The following is a 27,788-nucleotide window of genomic DNA, read 5'->3' on the forward strand; positions in this document are numbered from 1 at the left end:
TTGATTCAAGACATGGTTAAATTTGACAAGATAGTTTGGGCCTTAAAAAGAGAGACCGGGAGGCTGAGGACCCACTAATCACTCTGTATTGCAGCTACACCTGTCTGGGCTCTTGGCCAGCAGCAGAAATTATTCCTGAGACCGACTTTTGCCGTAGGAAGTGCTGTCATATTTTCCTAAGGGACTATGACACGTTCAACACCTACATTTCATTTTTATAATATGCTTTCTTGCTCCAAGGAACATGGTCGAAAATTATGTCATAGGTTGTTTTAGGTGACGTTTGTAACAGACGATGCTTTAGATCACGATTTTCTAGGACATACTAAGATAGCTTATGACAGGTTCAAATAAATTCTCCCTTAAAATCACTTAACGGGCCGACACATCTAACTGCTTATTAATGATGTGAACTGAGAGGCATCCGAAATGGAAGGCGTTAAGTGAACAAATGCTGTAACCTGCCTCAGGAGTCGCGTGTAGATGAAGCTAATTACATCACAATACCAAGGTCCCTGAAGAGCTTATCTCCACACCAAATGATTCAGTCCCATATTCCACTTCCAATCAGGATTTCCAAAATTCTTAAAAAGAAATTATTGCACTAACAAATGACATTCTATTATCTGTTCAAATTTCCTGCACCCATAGTGGATTAAAACAGGACCACTAAAATGTTTATCATCTCAGATACACAATTCTTTGCTTATATACTGTAAATATATTTGAAAATCACATTGGTACCAGTCCTTACAGAAAACGGGGGGGATACTGTGGTGGAATATTTTTCAAAGATGATGATGAAATTACTCTTTGTCACATGGGAATTTTTGCCATTCTTCTGAGATCTGAGAAAGTTCAAGGGTAAAGACACCAGAATGTAACCTCTTTCGCAACAAAGTAACGTTCTACTTACTCAGTTATACTTTGCTGCAAAGAAGTGTTTTTTGTTTTATTTGCTTGATACTTTACAGGTAGACACTCACACTAGTGGCCTCAAAAAGCTCTGAAACCAATTTAATCCTCATCATGTGAGTTTCCTTTGTTCCTAAAAAGAACTAAAATGCCCTGAACCTGCAGAAAACTGTGTGAGGAAGTGATGGGATGGCATGGGCTTTGCTCCAGATGGACCTGGATTTGAATCCCTCTTCTGACACTTGCTATGTTATTGACCACAGAGTTTTTGTTTCTTCTCTGAGTCCTAGTGTCCCGTAGGACAATGCAGATGATCCTAGAATTCCTGTTGGTAAACGAGAGACATTGTTTGCAACTTGCCTGGCACACGATGTTTCATAAGTGATGGTCAACCCCGAACCCCCATCCTCCCACATTTCCCTTCCACCTTCCTTAATCTTGGACAGTGGCTCTTAACCAACACTGATTTTGCCCCCCAAGAGACATTTGGCAATGTCTGGAGAGATTCTAGCTGTCATAACTGGGGGCAATTACTGACATTTAGTGGGTAGAGGCCAACGATGCTACTAAACATCCCACAGTGTACCCCGATGTTCATTGCAAGCACTATTCACAGTATCCAGGACATGGAAGCAACCTAAATGTCCATCAACAGATGAATGGATAAAGAAGATGTGGTACATATATACAATGGAATACTACTCAGCCATAAAAAGGAACAAACTTGGGTCATTTGTAGAGACGTGGATGCATCTAGAGACTGCCATACAGAGTGAAGTAAGTTAGAGAAAGAGAAATTTTGTATGATGTACATGTGAAATCTAAAAAACGGGTACAAATGAGCCTATTTACAAAACAGAGAGAGACTCGCAGATGTAGAAAACAAACTTATGGTTACCGAGGGGGAAAGGGCCGGAGGGATAAACTGGGAGATTGGGATTGACACATACACACTACTATATATAAAACAGATAACTAATAAGGACCTACTGAATAGCACAGGGAACTCTACTCAATACTCTATAATGACCTATATGGGAAAAGAATCTAAAAAAGAATGGATATATGGGGACTTCCCTGGCGGTCCAGTGGTTAAGACTTCGCCTTCCCATGCGGGGGGTGTGGGTTTGATCCCTGGTTGGGGAGCTAAGATCCCACAAGCCTCGCAGCCAAAAAACCAAAACATAAAACAGAAGCAATATTGTAACAAATTCAATAAAGACTTTAAAAATGGGGAAAAAAAAAGAATGGTTATATGTATATGTATAACTGATTCATTTTGCTGTACACCTGAAACTACCACAACACTGTAATCAACTATACGCCAATAAAAAGTAAAAAATAAAACAATATAAAATAAACAACAAGGTTGTCCTGTATAGCACAGGGAACTATATTCAATATCCCGTAATAAACCATAATGGAAAAGAATATGGTAAAGAACAGATATATGTGTATGTAAAACTGATTCACTTTGCTGTACACCTGAAACTAACAACACTGTAAATCACCTATACGCCAATAAAAATTAAGCAAAAACAAACAAAAAACATCCCACAGTGCACAGGACAGCTCCCTCCTCCTCCCCAGACAACAACGAAGAACTGTCTGGCCCAAATTAGAAACAGTGCTGAGGTTGAAAAACCCCGCTCTAGGGTAAGGAGACTACTTGTGGGAAGACTTTAGGACAAAAATACAACTTCTTGGAGCACAGGAGACAGAGGCGGGAGCTCAGTGCCTGACACTGCCTCTTACTACGGTCACTTCACCTTCCTGAGCCTCAGTTTCCTAACCTGAGAAATGGAGATGACAAGTGTGTGTACCACGCTGCAGGGTTTATACATTATAAACGACACAACTCTATATTCGACGACTTGTCTGTTATTTGGGAACAGGTGGGCGAGGCATATCCTGATGTGACTGATGCCTTAGAAGATGATGGGAAACTCTATAGAGTCAAGTCAAACGAAAACAATACGACAGGGACTTCCCTGGCGACACAGTGGTTAAGAATCCGCCTGCCCATGCGGGGGACATGGGTTTGAGCTCTGGTCGGGGAAGATCCCACATGCCGTGGAGCAACTAAGCCCGTGAGCCACAACTACCGAGCCCGTGCTCTAGAGCCCACGCGCCACAACTACTGAAGCCCGTGTGCCTAGAGCCCGTGCTCCGCAACAAGAGAAGCCATCGCAATGAGAAGCCCGCACACCGCAACAAAGAGCAGACCCCGCCCGCCGCAACTAGAGAAAGCCCGCGCGCAGCAACGAAGACCCAACACAGCCAAAAATAAATAAATAAATTAAAAAAAAAAAAAGAATGCAACAAGTATTAACAGCGACAATCACGGGGCATCTACTGCGGGCTACCTGCCACCCCTATTCTGTTCTAAGCATTTGACATATATTAATTCATTTGCCCCCCATGACAGCCCTATGAGAGACCTCATCTTAGTATCGCTAAAAAATACTTCCAGGCAAGAAACTGGAGGCACAGACTGGTGAGGGAACTGGCTCGAGGCCATCCAGAGGGGAGCAGATAAGCAGGAATTGGCACACAAGTGGTCTTGGGCTCAAGAGAATGGGTGTGACCCCGGGGATGACATCCTGTCTTGTGATCCTGCACAACTTCTTTGGCAAGACGCTGGTAGAGTCCCTGGCAGCAAGTCTGAGAAAATACAGACCACGTCAAGCAGACCCATGCAGTCATCCTGGCATAAGGAGCAAAAGTAAAACTGGAAAACTAAAAAGGAAAGAAGCTAAAGGGACAGAAAGAATGCCCTTTCTTCTTTCCAGTCAAAGCAATAAAGTAGGAAAGTCCCCAGAGGCAAACACAGGAATGAGGAGGCACACATCCCCGGCCCACGAAGCCCTCCCGCACCTTCCCTGCCGAGAAAGCAGCCCCAGCGGGCCGGGGGGCGGCAGCTCAGACCAGGTTCCAAGGGCCTCTGGCGGCGGTCCAAGGGCGTGTAACTCCACGCTGTCGGGCGCGGGTAATAACTGCGGCCACATGTGGCCCGCCCCCCTGCCAGCTTCGGGGCTCTGCTGGGCGGCGAGAGGAGGGCTCGGGTCCCCCTCCCCGGGCTGCTTCTCCAGCTTTCACCAGTGGGCCACTTACACTCCCTCAGCCAGAACGTATCTGGCACAAGAATGCAACCCGAAGTCGTGCGCTTGCTCTTCTGTCCCGGTCTGCAGGGTTGGGATGCCTCAGGAAGACCCGGGTCACTCCCTCCCAAGAGGACCAGGGTATGGGGGCAACCAGAAGCGTCCCCACCGAACCTTCTCGTGGACTAACATGACGACTGTGTTAGTGCTGGAGATAAGCATCACACACCAGCTCAAAAGGACCCACTGGGGATATTTGAGTTTAAAAGATTCTGAATTTTCTACATGGAATTGTTCAGATTATAGACAGAAACGCTCTAACACAGTTGATCTTTTTGTTCCTTCATAACAGTGATTTCTCACTATTTCCTGATGTGAGAAGGATGACGGTGTCAAAGTGCTTTCATTTTAGTTCTTAAAAAGGAAATTGCTAAACAAACTGATGGTTATTACCAAAGGGTGAAACGCTGGTGGGAGGGATAAATCAGGAGCTTGGGATGAACACACCCACATGACTATATATAAAATAGATAACCAACAAGGGCCTATTGTATAGCACAGGGAACTCTATTCAATACTCTGTAATAACCTAAATGGGAAAAGAAGCTAAAAAAGAGCGGGTATATGTATAACTGATTCACTTTGCTGTACACCGGAAACGAACACAACATTGTAAATCAACTCCACTCCAATAAAATAAAAAACAAACAAACAAACAAAACAAAATAAAACACCCTCACAGAAACACTCAGGATAATGTTTGACCAAATGTCTGGGCACCCCTTGGCCCAGGCAAGTTGATACATAAAATTCACCATTACAAGTTTCTTTTTGGGGGGATGAAAGTGTTCTGAAATTAGATAGTGGTAGTGGTCCCACAACTCTGTGAATATACTAAAATCCACACTTCATAAGGGTGAACTAAATGATATATAAATTAAATCTCAATAAAGCTATTTAAAGATAAAAAATTTAAAAAAAGAAATTGCTAAGGAAAACTTGAAAAAATAATTCAAAGGCATTTTTACCACTTGTGAGCAGGCCCCAAGGCTCAGGTCTTTCTGGATATTCCTTCCTTTAGGGAACTTCCCATCTTTAAAGACAAGCATGTGGTTGGAAGTGTGAACTCTGGGGCCTGCCTGGGTTCAAATCCTAACTCTCCTGCCTACTAGCTGTGTGGCTCTGGGCAAGTTACTTAGTGTCTCTGAGTGTCCATTTCTCCTTGTACGAAATGACAGCCTGTCTGGCATTGGATCATCGTGAGCATTAAATGATGAATCACTGTAAAGCACTGGGCCCAATGCCTGTCGCAAAGGCGGCACAAGCAGAGTTACCATCATCACAGGATCAGGGGTCATGCCTGTGCTGACGAACCTCGACACGATTCACCTCCCATTCACCTCCTAAGTAGCAGTCTCAAGTCTTGATTTGCTGACCTTTGCTTCCATTTTCCCTCTCAAAACACTTGTCCCGCCTGATAAGATTCCCCCACAAGCGAACGTGAGCAGAGCACTTTGCGTCAGCTCTGCTCCCGCACGCTCCCACTCAGCTGTCGCGTCCCTCCCAGCCTCTGTGCATCACCCAAAGGACCACCACAGCCCTCTCCTCGTGGCCCATCCCCAATCCATGTGCACAGACCCCTCAGAAACAGCTTCCTGAAACTCCTCCTTCCCATGGCGATCTCCCCTTTGGGAGCCTTCCACAGCTGCTGAAACCCAAAGTCGCAAACCTTTGCATGGACCAACGTGGGGCCGGGTGGACGGGGCCGGGATTATCAGCCAGCAACGTCCAACTGCTGACATGTATTTATTGAGCACCTGGCAAGGCCAGACACCGTGCTAAATGCTGGGTTAAAAAGAAGTTAGAAGACACCATTCTTCGCCCACACAAACTGACAACTAAAAATACCAGACAGTAAAGATGGTCCCAGCTGGAGGCTGGGATCCGATGGTGCCCAAGGCTGCCACGACCAAGCATGTCACGAGCACACAAAGGCTTCGGCTGACTTGCCTTTAAATACTCAGTACGTAAAAGTACACAGCAGGTGCTTAATAAATGTTGGTTGAAAAATGAGTGAAAGAATTAAATCTGCATACAAATCCTTACATAGTTATCCTAGGCATCATCAAATACGTGATGACCGTTTCAGCCAATTCAGCAGATCTGCCAACAGCACACATTACCTGGTGGTGGAGGATTCCAGGTGTGTTTTCGTCACATTCCCTCACTTGCTCCCTCAGGGCAAAAGTGTGAAGGAGAGCAGGGATTATTATCATTATCCAATTTTTACTCTCCGTTATTTATAGGAGGAAACTGAAGCTTAGAGAAGTTAAAGGACTTGGCCAAGGTCACAGAGTTCAGAAACAGCTTGATCCAGAACTGGCCTCCTGAATCCACCTACATTACTATAACCGAAAAACAAAGCACTCATTTCTATTTGAAGCTGTCCTACTGATTTTTTAACGTTTTAAGACAAGATCAGTAAACTCTTTCTGTAAAGAACTAGACAGTAAATAGTTTAGGCTTCGTGAGCCATATGGTCTCTGTCACAGCCACTCAACTCTGCTGCGGTAGGGGGAGCAGCTACAGACAAGACATAAATGAATGGGCGTGGCATGTTCCAATAAAACTTTATTTACAAAAAACAGGCTGCAGACCAGATACGGCTCAGTTTCCTGACCCCTGCTTTACGATAAAGGAAATTAAAACTATTCCTTCTTAGAGTAACTGCACATGTACTATAAAATCCATGCTTTTCTTTGCTTCTAGGGTAAAGACAGAATATGATCGCCATATGTTACAGAGATGAGGGAAGTAGTTTAAGGATGCTAAGCACTACAGTGTGTACAGTATTTATATACACTATAAACGTGTAAGGTCTGCACATTTCCCTCAAAACTAACCTCATGTACACATTTTTATTAGTTAGGGAGGTCAATATGTCTATAGTAAATACATTTTAAAATTCCTTCCTACATATTCCATCTATTGGGATTATTTATCATGCCCTGTTCCCTGGCCTAGAGCCAGGGAGAATATGGGAGTTTTAATGCCTTTAAGCCATTACATGGGTTTTTTTTTAGAGCTCCATAAGACAAAATAAAAAGCACTCTCATGGTCCTATGTGCAATAAACCTGATACGCCACTTAATATCTCATGTCCCATTTTATTTTTCACTTGTGACGGTTTCCAGCTCTCAACGTGCAAAATGACATCATTTCAGCCATCTTTTGGCTCCAGTTTTTTGTTGTTGCTGTTTAGAGAACTCCTGACAATTCAGACAAGAAATCTCCCTGTGGACTTTGAGGGGTGATGATTATTGCTCCCTGACATTCTGAATAAGTATTGAAATGCGTTTGCTGACACATGCCACCCAGTTTATGGCACTGTGAATTGATTAGGCCATGCTAACCTTGTATCGAAAAAGAGGTGTGCGTGTACTTCTAGTTAGCATGTAGCTGGTTTCCAAAGATGGCTTGCCCAGTGACCCACACCTCCAGGGAGCCACACCATTGTGTAGGCCCTTCCCCTTCAACCTGGGCTGCTACTGGGATTGCTTTTTGATCAAAAGGACGTAGCAAAAATAACACTGTTACACACAGGACTAGATCCTAAGAGGCCTTGCAGCTTCCATCTGGGTTTCTTGGAATGCTCATTCTGGGGGAAGCCATGTGAAGAGCTCAGGGACCACCATCCTGTAAGGAAGCCCATGTCACAAGAGGAGGCCGTGCAGAGAGAGAGGTCCACGCAGCCTCTAACTGCTCCAGAAACCTCAGCCGAGGAACTGGACATGGAATGCAGGAGCCATGGTGAACATCGGCCTCATCTGGCCCTAAGAGGAGTTCAGCCCTGGAACCATCTGACTGCAGCCACATGAAAGATCCCAAGCGAGACAGAAACTTCAAAGTGGATAATAAATTGTGTTTTAAGCCACTAAGTTTTGGGTTGCTCTGTTCCATAGCAATACATAACTGAAATTAATTCTATAGCTATCATTAATTGAAGATGATTTATCTGGAGCCATGAAGAACCTGTGGAAAGAGTCCACCCTGACTCTTTTAGAACCTGGGAGACAGTAATTTGACATCACACTCACGGTCCAAGCTCTGCATGCGTTCCTGCCAGTTACAAGAGCAATGGAGTAATTCCATCTAAAAATAAGTAACTAGGGAATTCCCTGGCAGTCCAGTGGTTAAGACTTGGTCCTCTACTGCTGGGGCCCTGGGTTCCCTGGTCGGGGAACTAAGATCCCGCAAGCCCTGCGGCATGGCCATAAAAAAAAAAAAAATTAACTAAGAAATTCTGGATAAAAAGGAGCATGATAGTTGCTCAGCTATGAATTCAAAGACTGTGATGATTAAGATATAACAGAATAAGGCTCTTAAAAAATTAAAAAGTCTCCTATAACGCAATGGGTCTTTTATCTTCAAATTGCTTATAAAACTCATTCACATCCCCCGAGCCCACCTGCCTGTCACCTGCACACGCCCTCTTTTATTTTGAGATGCAGATGTCTGCGTATTGGGTCGTTGTGTTTTTATTTGTTCCTCCAGAGGACGGATTGAATTCTCCTCCCCTTACTGGACACTGCAATTCAAAATAATAGCAACAACCCTGCAAGTAATGGGCCAGAGTACTCACTTGATACCCACTAAAGGAGGGTTTAGATCACTAGCTCTCAGTTACCTTTCAAGAAACATCTGTTTCACATGAGCCCGTTTAAAGTGCATACATCTGTAAATAATAAGCCTGTGTGTGCACATAATTTAATGAATTAGGACATAAAAAGGAATTGAACAGTAGGGGCACAGCAATTACAGTAAATGCCCATTTTGTTAAAAACGTATTGTTTCCAGCTTTCACTTGGAAACCCTTTTATTATACTGCGGGTTCTGGGGCTTCCAACCTTCCTCATTCCCCCTCCCTACAAAGAGCATGGGAGTTTACTTTGAAGAGTTGGGAGAAGGAAGGAAACCCACGTCACACAAAGCTGAGAGGGGGACTTCGACCCACTTTCTCCTACTCCACGGATCCGGGCGCCTGAACTGCTCTGTGTCTGGGGATTCCCATCTGTAAAATGGAGCAATAACAGTGCCTTTCTCTTCAGGCTGCTGCGACAATGAGGTGACAGAATTCATTTAATGCACTTGGTACAATATGCAGATAATATGCACTTAATAAATATTAATTATGATGATGGCGGTTGTTTCGTTTTAATAAAAACCAGTCACAACTTGAAACTATTCAGGAGGGAAAAAAACCCTGGTTCAAAACTTTCTTTTGACTGAATAGACTTGTGGTTGCCAAGGGGCAGGAGGGGTGGGGGAGGGAAGGATCGGGAGTTTGGGGTTAGCAGATGCCAACTGTTATAGATAGAATGGATAAACAACAAGGTCCTACTGCACAGCACAGGGAACTATATTCAGTATCCTGCGATAAACCATAATGGAAAAGAAAATGAAAAAGAATATATATATGTATAACAGATATACAGAGTATATCTGTATAACAGAGTCACTCTGCTGTATACCAGAAACTAACACAACGTTGTAAATCAACTATATTCCAACAAAATAAATTTTTTTAAAAAGTTTCTCTTGATTGTTAATTTGGTCCTATTTCTATTTAATTTCTTCACCCCATTTCTAGGAATAGACAAAAAAAAGAAGGAAGGGAGGAGTGGCAATGTGAACGGGAAGTACCATCAGAGATTCTATTCCAAGGATATCAGAGCGAGTGCCAGAAGCCCGAGGAAATACCACGTTCTCATATTTTCAGGGCAATTTTTCAGCTGACACGTTTGTAAGGGCTTGCCATCACGGCCAACGTGGGCCTCCCAAGTTCTAACCACTCCCTCCAGTTTACTTCAGGTGTTTTGAGTGACCCCCAAATATACAAATAAGCAAAAGCAGAGACCACTTGAGATGTTCTGAATTTCAAGTTCATGTTCACTGAACTATACTCAGATATCTCCTGAGCCCCTACTGTGCGCCCGGCACTGGGTTACTAAGCAGAGCACACATATACGAGCAGAAGGTGCTCGGGGGAGAGAAAGCGTGGCATTTTCTGGAACACACACTGAGGCTTCCACAGAGTGTGGTCCGTTCCTCTCTGCCTCCCTGCAGTTTAAAATGTTTAAGTAGAGTTGAAAGTAGCTGGAAAAGGTTGGAAGATACTCTATATCCATTTGAAAACCATGCAGGTGTGGCGCACAGGACTAGAATTTGTATTCTCCCACAATAGGACTGCTGCAAGAAACAGACCTCAAGTCCAGCCCACTGGGATTCTGGGAAAATCCTGGTTGAGCTCTGCAAAATAAGTTTTAGCAAAATAAGTGCTAAGTATTTGGCAAGCCCCAGGAAAAAGGGTTCCACCCAGAAGGAAAACAAGTTAAACAATGACTGAAATCACTACCCTCCAGTATTCTGTTTACATTCTCCTGCAGTCTATTTACCGTCTACATAAAGAGATAATTAGAGCTCCTGAACAGCAGTAGGAGAGAATAATAGAGGCTAAAGGAAAAGGGAAATAAAGAGAATGCACAAATATTGAAAAAATATTAATAGCTGAGTATACAGAGCTGTGTTGTTCAACGCAGTAGTCACTAGCCACATGTGGCTAGTGAAAGTTAAATGAACTAGAATTAAATAGGATAAAAAATTCAGTTCCTCAGACATACTGGCCACATTTCAGGTGCTCAATAGGTCCACATGACCAGCCATCACCGTACTGGACAACACAGAATTACAGATGGTTCCCGTCCTTGCAGAAAGTTCTACTGTAGAGTGCCGGTATCTGGGGCCTTAAGGGGCGGTGTGCTTGAACACCTATATCCATTGACTCAACCATGATTAACTGAGTCCTGACCAGGTATTTACTAGCTGTACTAATACCATACGACCATATTGGGAAGACAGAGGTAAAGGACACCGTATCTGACCTCAAAAGACTTCCCAGGTTAGTAAGGGAACCCAACCAGTAAAACAAAATGAAACAACACACACTAAAAAGGAGAAATGAGAAGAAACACAGAAAACAAACCTGGTAACTTTAATGGTCAATATGGTAGTAAGTATCCAAGGGTTCCCTGTAAAGTTCTTTCAACCTTTTCATAGTAAAGTATTGGAAGATTATTTACTGAGTATTAAGTCTCAGGTACTTTAAAGAAACTCTCTTATTTAAGTCTATGGTAAGCTTGCAAGGTAAGTATTATGGACCAATGGTACAGATGAAAACCACTGAGGTAACAGCAAAGGCAGCGCATGAAGAGTGCCAGCTCCACTGTACCACGCTGTACACACAGGAATGCATGGAGCACCCACCTAGAGCCCACTACGTGACCCGTAGACAGTCACTTCAGTTAGCCCACCTGTCTCCTCAAAATCTATAGTTCAACAACTAGATTTCAAACAAAAGAAACAGGTAGAACACGGTATGTAAAAATCCCAAGTACAGAACAATATATTGCACTTAAAATAGCAGTCACCCCTTCATATCTTTGGGGTATTGGTTTCAGGACCCCCACGGACAACAAAATCTCTGGATGCTCAAGTCCCTTATATAAAATGGCGTACTATTTGCATGTAACCTACACATCCACCATATAGGTTAAATCATCTCTGGATGACTTACAATGCCTAATACAATGTAGGCGCTATGTAAATAGTTGCAGATACAATGTAAATACTGTGTAAATAGTTGCCAGCTGTGCAGCAAATTCAAGTTTTGCTTTTTGGAACTTTCTGGAATTTTTTTTCTGAATATTTTCCATCTGAGATTGGTCAAATCCGCAGATGTGGAACCTGTGGATATGAAGAGCAAACTGTGTTTGGAACCACTGAACTAAGAGCATTATGTGAGAGGCTAAAATAGTCAGTTTTCATAGGTTTGGGACCCTCTAAACAAACTGCGTGGCAAGTACCAAAATATCAATGTTTCAGTGTCTCCTGGAAACTTTTCTTTTTTTAATTTTTCTTCTTCCTGTTTTTCCAGTAATGGAAGACGCGATAGTGCTGGCTGACTAGGAGGTACCACCACTTGTGCCCATCTCCAGACGAGAGTTCTGAGTGAACCAGAAGAACAAGAAAACCTTCTTTCCCATCTCTCACCTCCCTGCAATTCCTCGGCAAACACAAGAGGGACCAGGCCAGCGCAGACACTAACAACAAACAGGATGGAAAACAAGAGTAAATAGCCTCCTGGTTTCTTCCACAATTTAAAAGGCTGTGGCTTCTATGAGAGAAATAATGTCATCAGGGGAAATTCTGTGGGACAGTTCTTCACCCCTCTCTCTCTTTTCCACCTTTTCCCAAAACCAAAGCACTCCATGGTCCCTTCTTGGTATTACTGGGGCATAAATATCCTCCAGGAAGTCTTCACTCGGCTGTCAGGGGACAGGGTCAAACTGCTGTCAAACTCACCTTCTCTGAGCCTCAAGGTCCTTTTCCGTAAAAAGAGGCAAATCGTATCTGCCTCACAGGATTGCTTGTGATAATGATGTAGGTACAGTCATTAGAGTAGAATCTTGTTAAAAATTTAACCAGCCCAGAAAGCAAACTAAACACCCCACCACAGCTCTTTAAGTTGGTCTCTACAGAAGACAATCATTTATTTCGTGTTCTAGGGAACGGTTGTGACGACTGCTGCGTGTTTTTGGTCCCTCCCCATGGACAGGTAGCCGTATTGAAGGCGAGCTGGCCCATGCCGCTCCCCCAACAGCAGGTGGTGACAGTGACCGCACACCAGCACACACAGCTACCTCAGGTGACAGCCCGGCTGAGCTCTCTGCTACCAACCAACATCCACTGCCAGCCCTGGGCGCCAGCAGTGACAGACTTCCAGCCCATTTTAGCCCTGGGAGCTGTAGCCTCACCTGACATCATGTGGAGCAGAAGATCTGCCCAGCTGAGCCCAGTCCACCCACAGAATAATGAGATAATAAATTGTTAGGCCACCAAGTTTGGGGGCAGCTTGTTACACAGCAAGATGTCACAAAAACAATCATAAAGAAAGAAGTGATACAACAGGCAAGACATGGAAGCAACCTAAATGTCCATCAACAAACAAATGGATAAAGAAGATGTGGTACATATATACACAATGGAATATTACTCAGCCATAAAAAAGAAATAATGCAGCAACATGGATGGACCTAGAGATTATCATACTACGTGAAGTTAAGTCAGAAAGAGAAAGACAAATACCATATGATATCACTTGTATGTGGAATCTGAGTTTTAAAAAATGACATAAATGAACTTATTTACAAATCAGAAACAGACTCACAGATTTCAAAAACAAACTTATGGTTACCAAAGGGAAAACGTGGTGGGGAGGGATAAATTAGGAGCTTGGGACTAACATAGGCACACTACTGTATAAAATATGTAACCAGCAAGGACCTACTGTATAGCACATGGAACTCTATTCAATATTCTGTAACAACCTATATGGGAAAAGAATTTGAAAAAGAATGGATATGTGTATATGTATAACTGAATCACTTTGCTGTACACCTGAAACTAATACAACACTGCAAATCAACTATACTCCAATAAAATCTTAAACTGATTTTTAAAAAAATATAATCTAATAGACCTAACCCCCAAGAACATTATTTAACAGACACTGGAAACATCCATACGAGTCTTCAAGAAGCAAGTTCAGAAGGTATGCACTTATTCCACTGCATAGTTTAAAATTCCGCATCGTAAACCGCGCTTAGAATGGACCTCTGCAGCTACCCCCAGAAAAACTTCTTTCCTGCTCCGTACGACAAAAATGCGGAACCTACGTAATCCTCCACTTATGCACCAGCTCTGGTTCTCAGTGGGTTTTAGTTTTTTCTGGAATCAAACTCAGGTTCGAAGTCCTAAGGAGACTGTGTTTGTGTTACAGGGGGCTGTGTCACAGTGACATGTGTATACAAGCGTCTCCCGTACACTGCGAGTCCAGCGAGCAGGGACCACATGGGCTTCATCTTGGTGTGTCTGTCCCATCCCCCTGCTCCTGCCAACCCCTGAACACATCAGGGAGCCTGGCACACAGCAGACATCCAAGAGCCATTTGTTGTTTGTTTGTTTGTTTCGGTACGTGGGCCTCTCCCCGCTGTGGCCTCTCCTGTTGCGGAGTACAGGCTCCAGACGCGCAGGCTCAGCGGCCATGGCTCACGGGCCCAGCCGCTCCGCGGCATGTGGGATCCTCCCGGACCGGGGCACGAACCCGTGTCCCCTGCATCGGCAGGCGGACTATCAACCAGTGCGCCACCAGGGAAACCCTCCAAGGGCCATTTGTTGAACAGCACTCTGCAAGATGGAATCCATCAGTGAGTAATTGAAATATACTGGCCCCTGACAGCATCTCTGGGCAAAGTGTACTGTGACCACCTGGAAGGTGACAACGCTCAGGTGTAAAAGCCAATTATTTGTTCCAAATGGATGCCACTGCATCAGGACCACAGTGCTGTCCCACTGTGACAAATAGGAAGGATGGTCCCCCGGGTGATGAGCCACAGTCAGAGGAACCATTTCACAGAGGAAAGAGATGCCAACTCGACAAACATGGTCTCTGTTAGTGAAGGCACGCAAGCCGCAGTGTCACGCTGAAACCAGAGAAGCTCTACTCGGGGACCTCTGTGTGTTTTCGGGGCAGAGTAGAATCCTCATTTACATTAGCTATTATATTACAAATCCTGCAATGTCCCATGCCATGGCTGTAGACATCGATCCCGTGTCAAGACAGGCTGTTTCTCAGCCCATGGGCAGCGCGAGGACCACAGATGGAGAGATGCTCGCAGGGTAATGCATGTGCGTGAGCGGGCAGAGAGGCCGCCGTAAAACTCTCAGAGTGACAACTCCACAGCCTCTGGGCTGAGGGCAAGGAACTCACTACCCCTACCTCTCTAGAGCGCTCCCCTTGCACAGGTGGCAGGATAACCTCTGTAAGGCCATTTAGGACTTGTGCCGCTAGAAACCCAACATGGGTTTCTGGAAACTCTGGCCCAGGAAGCAGAAAGACGGCCTTCATCTGCATCCTCCGGCTTTCGCAGCGAATCCAAACCCGTTCATCCTGTCTCTAGTTCCTATTGTTTCCTCTGATAAGCAGGGCCCCAGTGAACAATTAAAGCTTTCAATAAATAATCTCTAAGCACATTCATTTGATTGACTGTTATTTGATACAGCAGTTAGTTTCAATGGGGCAGTTAATATTGATCACATAAAGTACTCCAGACAAACATGAAACAGTTCCAGAACTCCATGGATTATTACCCTTTATCTGCCAGTCATCCGGGTTACTTGTAATGGTCACGGAATTTAAAATCAATAATAACAATTAGTGTTCTGTACACCAAAACAGATGAATCATGTGAAGTGGGTTTTCATACAAGATCAAAGGTAAAGTGTGCCCATCACGTGGGAGAAGGCTCTCTGAGTTTCCAGGACACACTTGGCAAGGTACTTTCAGGCAAGTCTTCAACACAGCCAGCAAGACAGAAAGAACGGTATTTAGGAGATGTGATCATAAAAACGCACGTGAAACCCCTGACTGTCTTAATCCAAAAAGATGAAGGGTAAAAGATAAAAGTGATCAAAATGAATGCTAACAAACAGTAAAATTAATGGGACTGGGAATTTACTTCCTCTGAGATACGCTTCTAGCTACCTTTTCCCGCTTTCAATTCACAGGCAATAATCGTGATTTTTTTGTAATAAAATGGCAACAACGGTATTTTAGCTCCACAGCACCACTACTGTAATGTCTGGATAATTAAAATGCAAAGCAACAGAGAAATGTTTCATCATTAAACTGTAACCATCGCACTATGTGAAATCATCCATCCCAAAGACTTGTTTTTCATCAATTATTTGTTATTTATCTGATGTAAATATAAGGACTAATTAAAATGTATGCCTTTTTACACAGCTTCTTGTCATTAAAGCCAATGAAAGCATTCTGAGGACCATAATGAAATAATTATGTTTGCCTTTAAGAATTCTCTTCAACACCACATGGCAGTACTGAGCTAAATTAAAACATCAGGAACTAAATTTCGCTTGCCTCCATTTCCGTTTTAGTTAATTACACCCCCAAGGGTTCCAATAGGCCAGACCCTAAAACATCTTTTGAAGCTGAAACAGCCTTCAGATCATCAGCCTTTTTATAATCATGAACTCTGATGATAAGACAAAGGTACCGTACCCCCCAAAGCTTTCATAATTTTGAGAAGAGTTATTACTGAGGTCTTCGTTTGCTCTGAAAATTAGGGAAGTATTAGGATAAATGTGATCCAAAGCTTCGTTTTCAGGTTAGCTGATACACTCATCTTATCTGGTCTTATCTGCATCATTTCTACCACAGTATTTTGAATTTAGCTATTTTTTTCCCTGATTTGATAACATTTAATCAGTGGCGAAGAGTAATTGATTATTATCAACAACAAAAACATTTCACTATATCTGAGTAGAATCAGGAGAATAACTCCTTATTCAATACTCAAACTTAAAAAAAAACAAAACAAAGAGCAATCTTCAAGAGTACACTGTGAAGCCATGAACTTGAAAAAATAAAATAGGACCCTTTCATTAGGATTTCTCCTTCTCCAGACCTCAAATTGGTGACACTCGTAAAGGCAAGAAAAAATAGTAAAAAAAAAATTTTTTTTAATCTGAGTTTAAGAGAAAAGGAAGAAGGAAAGAGGAAAGGAAAAACTGCCAGGCGGTGTCAGGGCTGGTGGCAAATGCAGTGGCTTTCACCTGCTGTCAGATGATGCCAATGGGATGGGAACGCGGTGTTTAGAAAAGTAAACAGGAGTCCCAGGGATTAACTCTGACAATGTGAATTCCGCCCATCTGGTTCTGTGTGGAGAGTCAGCAGGGTTCACGGGGGATGATATTTGACTGCCGGATAGACTGTCTTCCCAGACATCAGAGGGAAACGGTTGACAGCTGCGAAACAAGGATCTAGTACCTGACAACCTAAAATTGCAATTATAATCTCAGAATCTGCTTTTATTAAAACCACACCCAGGTCAGTCTTTGTTCCGTTTAGAGAAATTTCCTTTCGGGAATGAGGGACATCGTCACCCATGATCAGCCTTGTTAAAATCAGCTCCCCCGCCCCGTCGCAGCTCGCTTCATCAGCTGCCGGGGAGCCTGTGCTCTGAGAGAGGAAACGCTCAGCAAGGCTGGGTCACCTCCTGACGTCAGTTCCTGTTATCCTGCCTTATCGTGCTGGGGACCAGGAGTCTTATCTTACGGAATGGCCCCCCTTTCAGCTCCCCATCCTGCAAGGCCAGAGAAAAAGCAAGTCAGCGGTTCCACTGCCTGTCTGAATTCCCAACTAAGAAGCTCTGAAAGCTCCAGATAAATAATAGAACACTTGCAGGCTCACCCTCTGCGGCTGCCTAGGTGGAGAGAACTTTTGCAACTTTATTTTTTATTCATCGGAAGGGGTTTAGGGGCTGGGATGGGACGGGAATCATGCCTCTTAGTGATGAAGCAAGGAGGCGGGAAGGAAAAGAGGAGCATTCAGGGCGACATATTGAGTGATTAGATTGTGTTATTAGATCTTACAGACGGGCAGGTTATCTCATCTCCTATTTAACAAGAGGTGCTTGGGCCAAGCCACTTACAGACCGGATACTGATAAATCTGAAACTGGAGTTAACTCTCCTCTCTCCATCACCTCCAACTCCAACTTTTTATGAAGAAGCTGGCCAAGAACTGATACAGATTTGTTCACAGTGATTCAACATATAACTCCACCCCTCCCCCACTCCCAATACACACACACACACACACACACACACACACACACACACACACACACACGCTGGCATCAGAGCCGCGGTCATAATACTTAAATCCATATTGCAAGGGACGCCTCCTATTTACAGATCTACATTTTGCCACAAAAGGAATTCATGTTCAGAAGAATGACCAAGAAGCACAAGGTGATCTTCAGTCATAACAGAAAAATTAAGCTGTGAGTGCTCCAGTTAGACTGACCAGCAAGTCCAAACAAAGGCTTTCTGTGCCACTCCTGGGTGCAAGGGGCAACCCTAGGAGATGTCATAATATTGAAATATCTGGCCTATTTCAATGGCTTATGTGGGAGTTGTGGCAGTATAGTTGAAAGTGGGTTATTCTAGAAAATCTGAGATGTATGATTGCCATAACTACCCTGTAATTTGAAAGGCAAGATTCTACATTAGTATCTTTTGGAAAGGTTTTTAGCCCAGATTTTTCTGATTAACCTTCATCAAAAAACTCCCATTTCCGAAATAATCTAGTTAATTGATAGTTAACTGAATTTATATTAGAACATTTAAAGTATAAAAATGTCATTTAGGGAGAAATTTATTGGCACTTTCATGTAACTCAAACTCTATAGAAGATTCTTTTTAAGATGTTCTAAAATGGAACAGTGCATTCACTGTTTCATAAGTCCTGTTCGACTCGAAGAGTTTTCTATTTTGCAACTTGGTTTTACATCTTCATCTACCTCGCAGACAGTAACTTTCTAGTTAAAAAATTCCCAGCCTTTAAAAACATTTTTTTCGATTTTAAAGATTCTAAATTCCTTGACAGCAGAATTTATAATCTTCATCATTTATCACGTATTTCCCTTCTGAGATTATCTATGCATTACATTTCACAAGAATGTAGAAAGGAGAAAACGGTAAGGTTTTCTTTCATTTTTTAGCCATCTCTGGGGCTTAACATGTTGAAGGGAAATTATAAGCACCTGATATCCAGAAGAACTTTCTTGTGTGCTTTAAAGCAAAGTTCGTGACAATACCGACTGGTTATATATGGTCAGAGCCAGGCTTCCAAAAATGAGAAGAAAACTTCTGGTTCAGGTCAGCGAACCTATCAGAAATTGCGCTGCTGGTCATTTATCTACTAAGAGAAGGAAGGCCTAGTTCCGACGCGAGGGCTTTGCATTTGGGCTGGGAAATCAAATGCTACCAAGAGTTTCCACATCCATTCCACAGCCTAAGCTTAAGGGACACATGACTACCACTCCTAGCATTCTGATCTATTTTGGGGGCAGTCTATCCTTTTCTGGTGATAAAATGTAAACTTCTGCATTTTTTCTTGTAAGTTGCACATCAGTGCTTCCCTACCCAAGTGCCGAGTTACCTGGATACAGAAAAAATTTTAGTAATTATTTTTTCCTATGGGGAAGGAAAACTTTGTGAATCTTCCACTTGTTTTCAAACGGCCCTGCCCTGCACTCCCTGAGATTTAGGTAGAATTCCCTTTTCTTTTCTTCTTTCTGATGGTGTTAGTTACCACTGTCATGTGGCCGAGAAGCAGAAAATTATGTCCTACTTTAGAAAAACAATTGAGCTTTTCACTGAAATATTTATTCAAAACCCCATTCAGTGCGGACGGTGGCTGTCAGCCTTTATTTAGTCTCTCTCTCAGAGGGCATCTTTGATTTTGCCACTTCGACCCCAATTTACATCTCACTAGGAGAGGATTTAGATACTGTTTAATACTCAAAATTCAGGTCCCAGTGCTTTGGAAAGGAGCCGTCTTTCCTTCCTAAATCATAACATCGATACTGTTTGTTTTTAAAAACAGATTATTTCTCCTTAGAAAAGAAAATCTGTTTTTCCTTTTTTCTTTTGATGTGTTAGGAGCAGGGTGAAGACAGGGAAAAGGGCCAAGAAGTTGTCACACTCATGATTTCACCGAAAGCAACTACTATATTTAGACCACAAATATTAGGCTTTATCTTATGCTCACTGAGCAATTAATGCTGAAAACATCTGGAGCAGCCTAAACCCAAGGTAATCCACGAGGCACCTGAACAGAGACTTAGTGACTCTGACACCTCCAGGGGCCGTCTTAAATCGTATTATTTACACTATGTTCCCTTAGTAACTCGCTACTCCTGCCTTCGAATTTTTAGAGGCAATTCACAGGCCCTACTTCAACCGACAGCTGGTTGGCATATCATTTTTCTGTCTTAAAATTAAAAGGGAAAATAAAGAGAATATTCTAACACCCTTCAAAGAATGCTTCTGGTGTGTTGTACATTCAAAGGGTTTACTCCAATTCCTACACACACACAGAGACGCACACACACCACAAAAAAATAAGTAGGATCTCAAAGCAGAAAATAGTTTTGGTTAGAATTTAGTACTATTTTTTCCCTCCTGGCCCACTGTTTCCTCTGTGTTAAGAGCACAAACAGATCTGCTTCTTGTCAAAACAGTCATTGAGTAAAATGGAAAAGGTTGTGGTTTTTATGTTTGTACTTATACAAACAGGGCCCTAATATGCTTTAACTTCAAAAGCCCTAACTGGCTGTGCCACCCTGAGCCAAACACCGCGTGGCAGAGCTGTGTCAGAACTTTTATTTATGCTTAAAAACTTAAACCACTTGAACAACTAAACTGACCTGTCCTAAAGCGGTTTGTACGACTCCGCAGGGGCCTGAGCCATATTTACACTCTATTCATTTAACCTGGAGTCCGGGGGTGGGAATCCAAACCCTTGTGAAATTGACCACAGTGAGCACTAATTGCCCTGCTTACAAAAATAAGACACTGAAATTTCTGAAATCCCTTTGTCATTTGCCTTTATTTACTTTGTCTAATGCAAGCTTCTTTGATTAGCTGAACTTTGCTGTTATCAACACTTCTTGCTTATCAGCTGGCCCTAGGTGAATGACACATTCACCACTAGCCTCTCCCCAGATAAGGCAAATCCCTTGTTTAACTTGTTCAAGAACAAACAAAGTTCCCCCCCAAACTCCTGCAACTTAATAGGCACTTTTGGAGAGTTAATTACAAAAGGAAGAATGTCTACTTGTAAAACCTCTACTAGGTCTAATAGCTTGATGCCAGGGTCCTGAGCATTCTTTTTTCCTTTGTTAAAAAACGTTTCATTAAAACTTTCTCTCACAAGAAAAAGTTTGAGGGAGCCCTAGTTCCCTGAGATTCCAAATGAAACTGTTCATACTGTTTTAATTGCTACAGAGAGGAGGAGGGTAGGGTCTAAAAGATCTGTTAGTGGGTTGGAAAATTATTTTCTAACAGTTTCTTTGAGCTCTCCAGAAAGAAAATAGGCAGCAGGAAAGAAAGCATTTGAGGAGCAGCTGAAAATGAGGACGCCTTCTGAAAATGATATTCTTTTTACCCTGGTTATGGCTCTACGAAATACTTAGTCTGAAAATGATATTCTTTTTACCCTGGTTATGGCTCTACGAAATACTAAGACAGCTAGACTGTTGGCATCAGATGGTTATTGACTTTTCAGCTACAAACCTGTTGATTTCCTGGACCCCTGAAGCAAGTCTTTATTCTTAAGAAAAAGTTTCAGAAGAGGACGATTTAAATCTTGTCATTGTCCCCTCTCTCTCCTTTTTCTTCCCTCTCTTTAGATAAGCCATCACGTTATTAGGAAAACTCAATTTCTTCCAGTTAAACTTTGACCTCTTTGAAAACAAAGATTTAAAATGTCATTTTCAGGCTAATGCTCCAATGAATTGTCAAATAAAGTACTAAAAACATTTTGATAGATAGCTGAGCCATTTATCTAAATCACTGTCAGGGCAGCGATGCGTCCAGCAGGCTCCCACTACAGCCACCCGAAGGTGGGATTTTCCGGGACTGCTGGCCATTTCTCAAGCCTGCAGCCAGGCTACTGTTGACCAGTGCGTGCCTCGGCACCCTCTCAGAATCAGATAACCAAATAGTCAATATTTTTTTTAAAAACTGAGCTACCCCACTTATGTTTCCTTTCCTTTAACCGACGTCCAGGTTCCCGGCTGAACTGCAAGATATGGAAATAATGGATGGCTCAGCCCAAGGGGTGTTCATTGCCAGTAGTTTTCTAGCAAAACAGCAACTTCTTAGAGCAACAAAGTGACTCGGAAAGGTGGCAGCAGGGTCAATGCTAAGAAATATTGCCTTTCCTCCGCAAGGAAAACATTGGCGGCGGCAGCTTTAACTGGTCATTTATGAACTTCAGGAGCCGCAGCAACCTTAATTAGGCTAAATTCCTTGCAAGGAAGATGTCATATTTTAATTACTTTGGACTGTTGAAACACACAAGGGGGGGGGATATACATGTAACTAGTAGCTAATCCAAAGAACAGCAAAGTTAAATTCCCCTCTGCATATATCTTAGTAAAAACTGTACCAACGTTGTCAAATTGCCTCACTTGAAGAATGTTTCAAAGTCCTGTGGTCACTCTACTTTTTCCCCCCTCCACGCACATTTTCTAAAACTGTTTTCAAGGGACTGTAGGGTCGGTAAGGAGAGAAGCAGGGGTCGGCAGGGGTTGTTTGGGAAGAAAACATCTAACAGGAAATTTTCAGCAGAGGGAATCAATATGCACACCAGCACAGCACACCCTTTCAGCATTAAATCATTAAATCCTTTGTCTGGCTACCAGTGCAATTTGTTTCCAATGTCTTCATTGCATGCAAGCGAGACAATTCATATTTTTTTCTTGGTAGAAGAAGGGAAAAAATAAACCTACATTGCGCAGTGTGCCGATGCTGCCATTCGGTTTGGGTCAATCCACTGAAGCATGCTTTGAGAGCTTTCTCCTGGAGCATGCAGGAAGACGGGCTCGCAGTGTAGAAATCCAGGATTTGCCCAGGACTCACTGACAGGACATCCATACAGTCAAACATGATCTCCCCTGCACCGAATGTCTGCAAAAGTGCTTATCCTCTAGGTGTGGAGGCAAATGGCATAGAAAAGTCCACCCAACTCCATCAAACTCTGCCCCCTTTTTGGCACGTAGGCTGTTGGTCTTTTTCCCAGCCTCGAATCATGAATTATGACAGACAAGCCAGCTAAAAGCCTGTAATTGATCCAAATGATCATTTACCATTTTCCAGGCTTGCTCGGCCAATCCAGCCGGGGCGGGGGGTTCCCAGAAAGAGCCCAAGTTCTCCTTCTAGGCAGACGCCTGCAAAAAGCCTTCGGAATGCGGTGCGGATCCTACCCGGACGGTGCCCAGACCAGCCCTGCCCGGCTCGCGCGCGTCCTCGGCATCCCCGTCCTCAGGCGGCTCGCGCGGGGACTCTGGTCCCCCCTTTGGCAAAGAATAGACCCTCCTGCCTCTGAACAGCTCACTTCCTACTACTTCTGTCACACAGAATGAAAGATTGAATTGCCTAATATATGCGAGTGAACTTTCGGTGAACCCTTCCCGGGCTGCTAACCTTCAAATGACCCAGCGAGTCTGACATCACCAGCTCCCAGGATTCTCACAGAGCCGAGCACTCCCAGCAGCCCCGCCGCGCGGGCGGCCCGCGGCCCGGGCGCGCGCACCTCCCGCCCCGCGTCTCCGCTCCGAGCGCGCGGGGCCCGGGGCGCCCGGAGCCACAGGGAGGAGGAGTGCGCGCGGTCCGGAGCCGCCGGGAGGAGCGCGCGGGGCCGGGACGCCGCTCGCCAGCTCCCGCCCTTTGCGCCCCAGTTCGCGGGGCTTCGCTCGGCCGCGCGCCCCCGTCGCCCGCCCCCGGCCCAGCCTTTACATTCCTCCGTGCGCCTGTCTGTCTGTTAAATGCCTTGTAACGTGTGTTTTTCCACTCCTGCAAAAGCACAGCAAGCCCTAAACCGGAGCACGGAGAAGAGCCGCCCCTGGGGAAGCCTGGGGTCCAGAAACTTCCCATTTGATAGTCTTTTTCTGTCTGTCCCTCTTGCAGGCTGAAGGGACTGCGTTGGCTCGGGAGTAGAAAAAAAAAAAAAATCCAGCTTTCTGGATTCATTTACTTCTTAAAATTCTCCCAAGTCTACACACAGCCTACGAAGGAGTCGAGAAGTATTGCTAGTTCCTCCTGCCCCAGACACACACAGACAATCACACAGATATGCAGGACCTCATAATATAATACAATGGTCAACAGTGTGGATGTGGAAGTCTAAACTGAACTAGATTCCAACCCACTGAGCAGCTATGGGATCTGGGACAAGTACCTAACCTCCCCAAGCCTCAGTTTCCTCATCTGAAAAATGGGAGCATGCTACTGGCCACCTCAACGGATTGCTGTGAGGACAAAAAGAAACAGTGCTTGCATGGCACTTAGCACACACCCTAGACCAGTTAGCTGTGACTCATCCTCTTCTTTTTAACTGGGGAAGCAGAAGCCCAGGGAGGCTGAGAGCTGCTTGAGGTCCCACAGCTCAGAATCATGGCTAGAACCCAGCTCCCTGGAATCCCAGCCCAACGTGGAAATAACTTTTCTGTTGCGGACGAGCGCGGCTGAGCCCTGTCATCACATCCCCACCCCACCCCACCCCCACATAACTAAACACAGATTTGAGAACTGGTTAAAGTGTGAAAGTTCTGTATTTCCAAGGGCCACTTTTCACCCATACTAGCCCCTGCTCAAACTTGGCTATTTATTAGAAGACAGTAATTTTAAGGAAAAGGGACTAATTGTTTGGTGCCTCTCACACTGAAGCTTTTCAGCCATCCCTGAGAAGGACAGATGCAGAGTTTACGAATCAACCCAGGCAGAAAGCTGTGAGCGGGAGAGCCAGCCCCCCCTGCAGCCATTTTGCACCACTTGCTTAAAGGATGCAAGGCACACCAAAGAGAGGGAGCTCCGGGGGGGGTTAAGACACGTTAAGTCTTCCACTGGCCCTCCACCGTTGACGAGCAATTCTCCCACAAAGCAGGGAGGGCGAGCGGGCGGGCAGGGGGGGACGGCTTCCTTGCCCCTCACCGGGAAGGGCGCGCTGCAGTCTCCTTTCTGTGAATGGGCTGGTACGTGCCCTGGCATCCAAGCCTTCTAAAAGCCTGTCGGGCACTCGCCCTGGGCTGCTGGGCTAGCAGAGCTGCTGAGTGGCACTCATGTGTAACGTGAAAAGTATGCATGGCACACACTTACCAAGTCAAAGACTCTTTCAGGAAGGTGTAGGCAAACAATTTTCAGCCCAGCAAGCTCAGTTCTTGCGATTGCAAAGTCCAGGGTGATAAAGGGGTAAGCTTTTGCTGAAACTATGTGTTTGTTACTCTCGCTCGCTCTCTCTTTTATATGGTCATCATTTTGCAACAGAGCTTTATTATAAGAAATCCTTTAACTACAAAGAAAACACACATTTTAAACAAGGAGCACAGAGGAATTTACAAAACATTTAACACTCTGTCATTAAGATAGTTGTAAAGATACATAAAGCACCACATTGCCAATTGCTGCATGGTCCATGGGACTTACAGCTCCAAATGCTTATTTGAGGTCCTCAGAATGCCTTGGAAACTGGGCTCGTTTTGTACAGGATCATGGAGGTGGGTGAAAAGTTCTTTGAGGAGGGAGAGGAGGGAGCTATATTTAAAGTACAGCAGGAGGAACTAAGAGATGAGAAACATGGCACCGTGGCCAGGTGTATGTGTACGGGTTACCGTGGCACTTACCTGCCTACTCAGCATCTTTCCAAAGGGTAGGGTGCACTGGTCACAAGGAAGTGAACATGCGGATGGGGTCCCCCAAATTCTGTTTACTCTCAGTTCTTAAGGGAGACAACAGCTCCCAAATTTCCTTCCTCAATACTCTGTCACGGCACAAAAACAATAACAGAGGGGTGTGTGTGTGTGTGTGTGTGTGTGTGTGTGTGTGTCTTTGTGTGGTAGGGGTTCAGAGATCGGTGTTTTCTTTCTTTGCACAAGAAAATTTTACATTTCTATTCACCTAGGAACACAGTTCTCTTAACTGTAGAGAAATAAACTTGAGCCTTGAAATGAAGGATCAGGGCTTAAATCCTTGTGAGTGGAACATTATGGGTGTTTTACGGTGCGACAGTATTCACTAGTCAGTTCATCATTTCTCATCATGGATCGATTACGTGGATAGCAACTATTACGGTTATTATTTAATCCAAGCATTAACTTAGAAAGCAGCCCCCAAATTTAGCCACACGTTTCTTATTTCTTCGTCAGTAAATCTAATTCTTATACTTCTTGAAAACTTGATTCTTCTTCTACCTTCTTCATCTTAAAAAAAGATAAGGGAAAAATACACAAATAAACCCCAGTTCCTTAATACATATCCGTGCACCATAAAGATTAATGAACAGGTAGAAGGTGAAAAATGGCCTAGTTAATTTGTGGATAATGAAGTTGAAACTATCGACACCTATTTTAAACATTAATTAAACATTCTGGAAGAACCGTTTCCCAAATATCCTCTTGGTAAGGCATAAAATAACATTCTGGTATGTGTCACTGCCCCTGTTTTCTTTATGCTCGATCAATGATAAAAGGAACTCTAATAAAAGTATTTCCAACCACAAACAAACAAACAAGCAAAAGTTTGAGCCCCAAATTCATTTTGTTTCAGAGTAACTGTGTATTTGTCAGTGTGACACAGCACATTTGAAACCCATAATCATAAAACAAAAATTTATAGCCAGGGTTCAGGGTCTACATCTGTTTCTCTGGTTTCTGTACAGCAATTACCCACTGGACAATCCAGAAAGAAACACCATGAATCATGCTCTGCAGACATGTTTGAACTGGAGAGTTTGCTGAAGAAAGAGCAGGCGTCTCTGTGCACCAGCATTGCAGCCGGCTGTGTTCAAAACTGGTCACATGCCTCGTGATGTCTAAATAAAAAGATTCTCACAGGCGCTGACATCCACCCCAGGCACAAGTCATGCAAAGTGCTGGCCACATGGAGGTGGGGTGGCGAGCGGCGGACACGGATCGTATTTTAAGAAGACACACCTGTCTCTTACATGGTTTTGTTTTTATTTATTTACTTTTACTTTTTGTTTTTTTGTTTTACACTTAGTCTCATGTAAACCCCTCTTGCCACACTTCTGTGGAAAAAGTAAATGGCAGCACTGAGGGGAGCGTGGGTTTCAGCAGGGCAGCCCGGGCAGGGGTGTGTAGCCGGCACAGGGCAAATGCTGAGCTGTTCCGGGGGCTTCTGTTCCCCCTGGCTCAGCCGCCTCCCGCGTTGGGCGCAGGGGAAGTCCTAACACTGATCAACAGCAGAAAGTGCCCTGGGCCGTCCGTCTGAACACCGGCTCCGAGGCCGGGACTGGTGGTGTCCGTGATTCTCAGGCCCACAGACAGCAGGCTGCACCCCAGACGTGAGCCCGCGTCCCCGCAGACACCGGGTCTTCTCAGAGCCCAGGAAACGTGTTCTTCCTCAGAAACGTCTCTCCACCTCCAGGGCTGGCCGCTGCGTCCTTCCTTCCCTTGGCTCCTTCTTCTGTAGCTTCCTGCTTTTCCCAGTTTCCTGGACGAAGTCTTCCCACCCGTTACTTGCGGACAATGTCCCCAGGACAGGGCCACTGCCCCACTCCCTTTCCAGACCCGAGTGGCCTCCTGGGCACTTCCCCGCGTTTGCTGTGCGTGGCTCCTGCCCCCGGGTTCCCGCCGGTCCCACCTGGAGACCAAACTCCTGCACCCCCGCCCCCCGCCCCCCGATCCCCGCAGTGCTAGCAACGGGCTCCAGTGGGTCCTCAGACCTCCGGCCTCCTCTGCTGGCACCGGCTCGTATGCGGGAGCCGGGAGGCCTACCTGTGGCTATTTCCTCTTGTTTATTTTTCCCCGTTTTAATTTAGATTTTTAAAAAAGTAGTGCATGTTCATAAACACTCAGAGTCCAGGAGATTAAAAGTGAAAAAGTAATGTGTAAACTCTCCATGTGTTCACTCCTCAAATGCCGAGCCCTGTGCCAGGTGCTGGGCATATATATATCCCTGTATCTTCTGGGGGGATTCTTTGTTGCTTTTATACAAATGTAATCAAATAATGCATACTGTTCTGCGACATTTTTCTATTTAGTAA

The 27,788-nt window shown here is 44.3% G+C and overlaps 1 protein-coding gene across 3 annotated transcripts in view; it reads right to left on the reverse strand.

Annotated features, from left to right (window-relative positions):
• The window catches only part of RARB (retinoic acid receptor beta), a 185,963-nt gene extending 162,656 nt beyond the window's left edge, over positions 1–23,307 (reverse strand). Inside the window, exon 1 of one of the 3 annotated variants that reach the window (XM_067737343.1) lies at positions 23,213–23,307. Coding sequence is in view for 1 of the 3 variants with exons in the window: in XM_067737341.1 (XP_067593442.1) it covers positions 22,519–22,675 (157 nt within the window). In the remaining 2 variants the exon portion in view is untranslated. The other 2 variants (XM_067737341.1, XM_067737342.1) reach the window with 2 other exon arrangements.
• Positions 23,308–27,788: the final 4,481 nt, after the last annotated feature.

Source organism: Pseudorca crassidens, chromosome 5 (genome assembly GCF_039906515.1).
Source record: "Pseudorca crassidens isolate mPseCra1 chromosome 5, mPseCra1.hap1, whole genome shotgun sequence".
In the NCBI taxonomy this organism is placed as follows: domain Eukaryota; kingdom Metazoa; phylum Chordata; class Mammalia; order Artiodactyla; family Delphinidae; genus Pseudorca; species Pseudorca crassidens.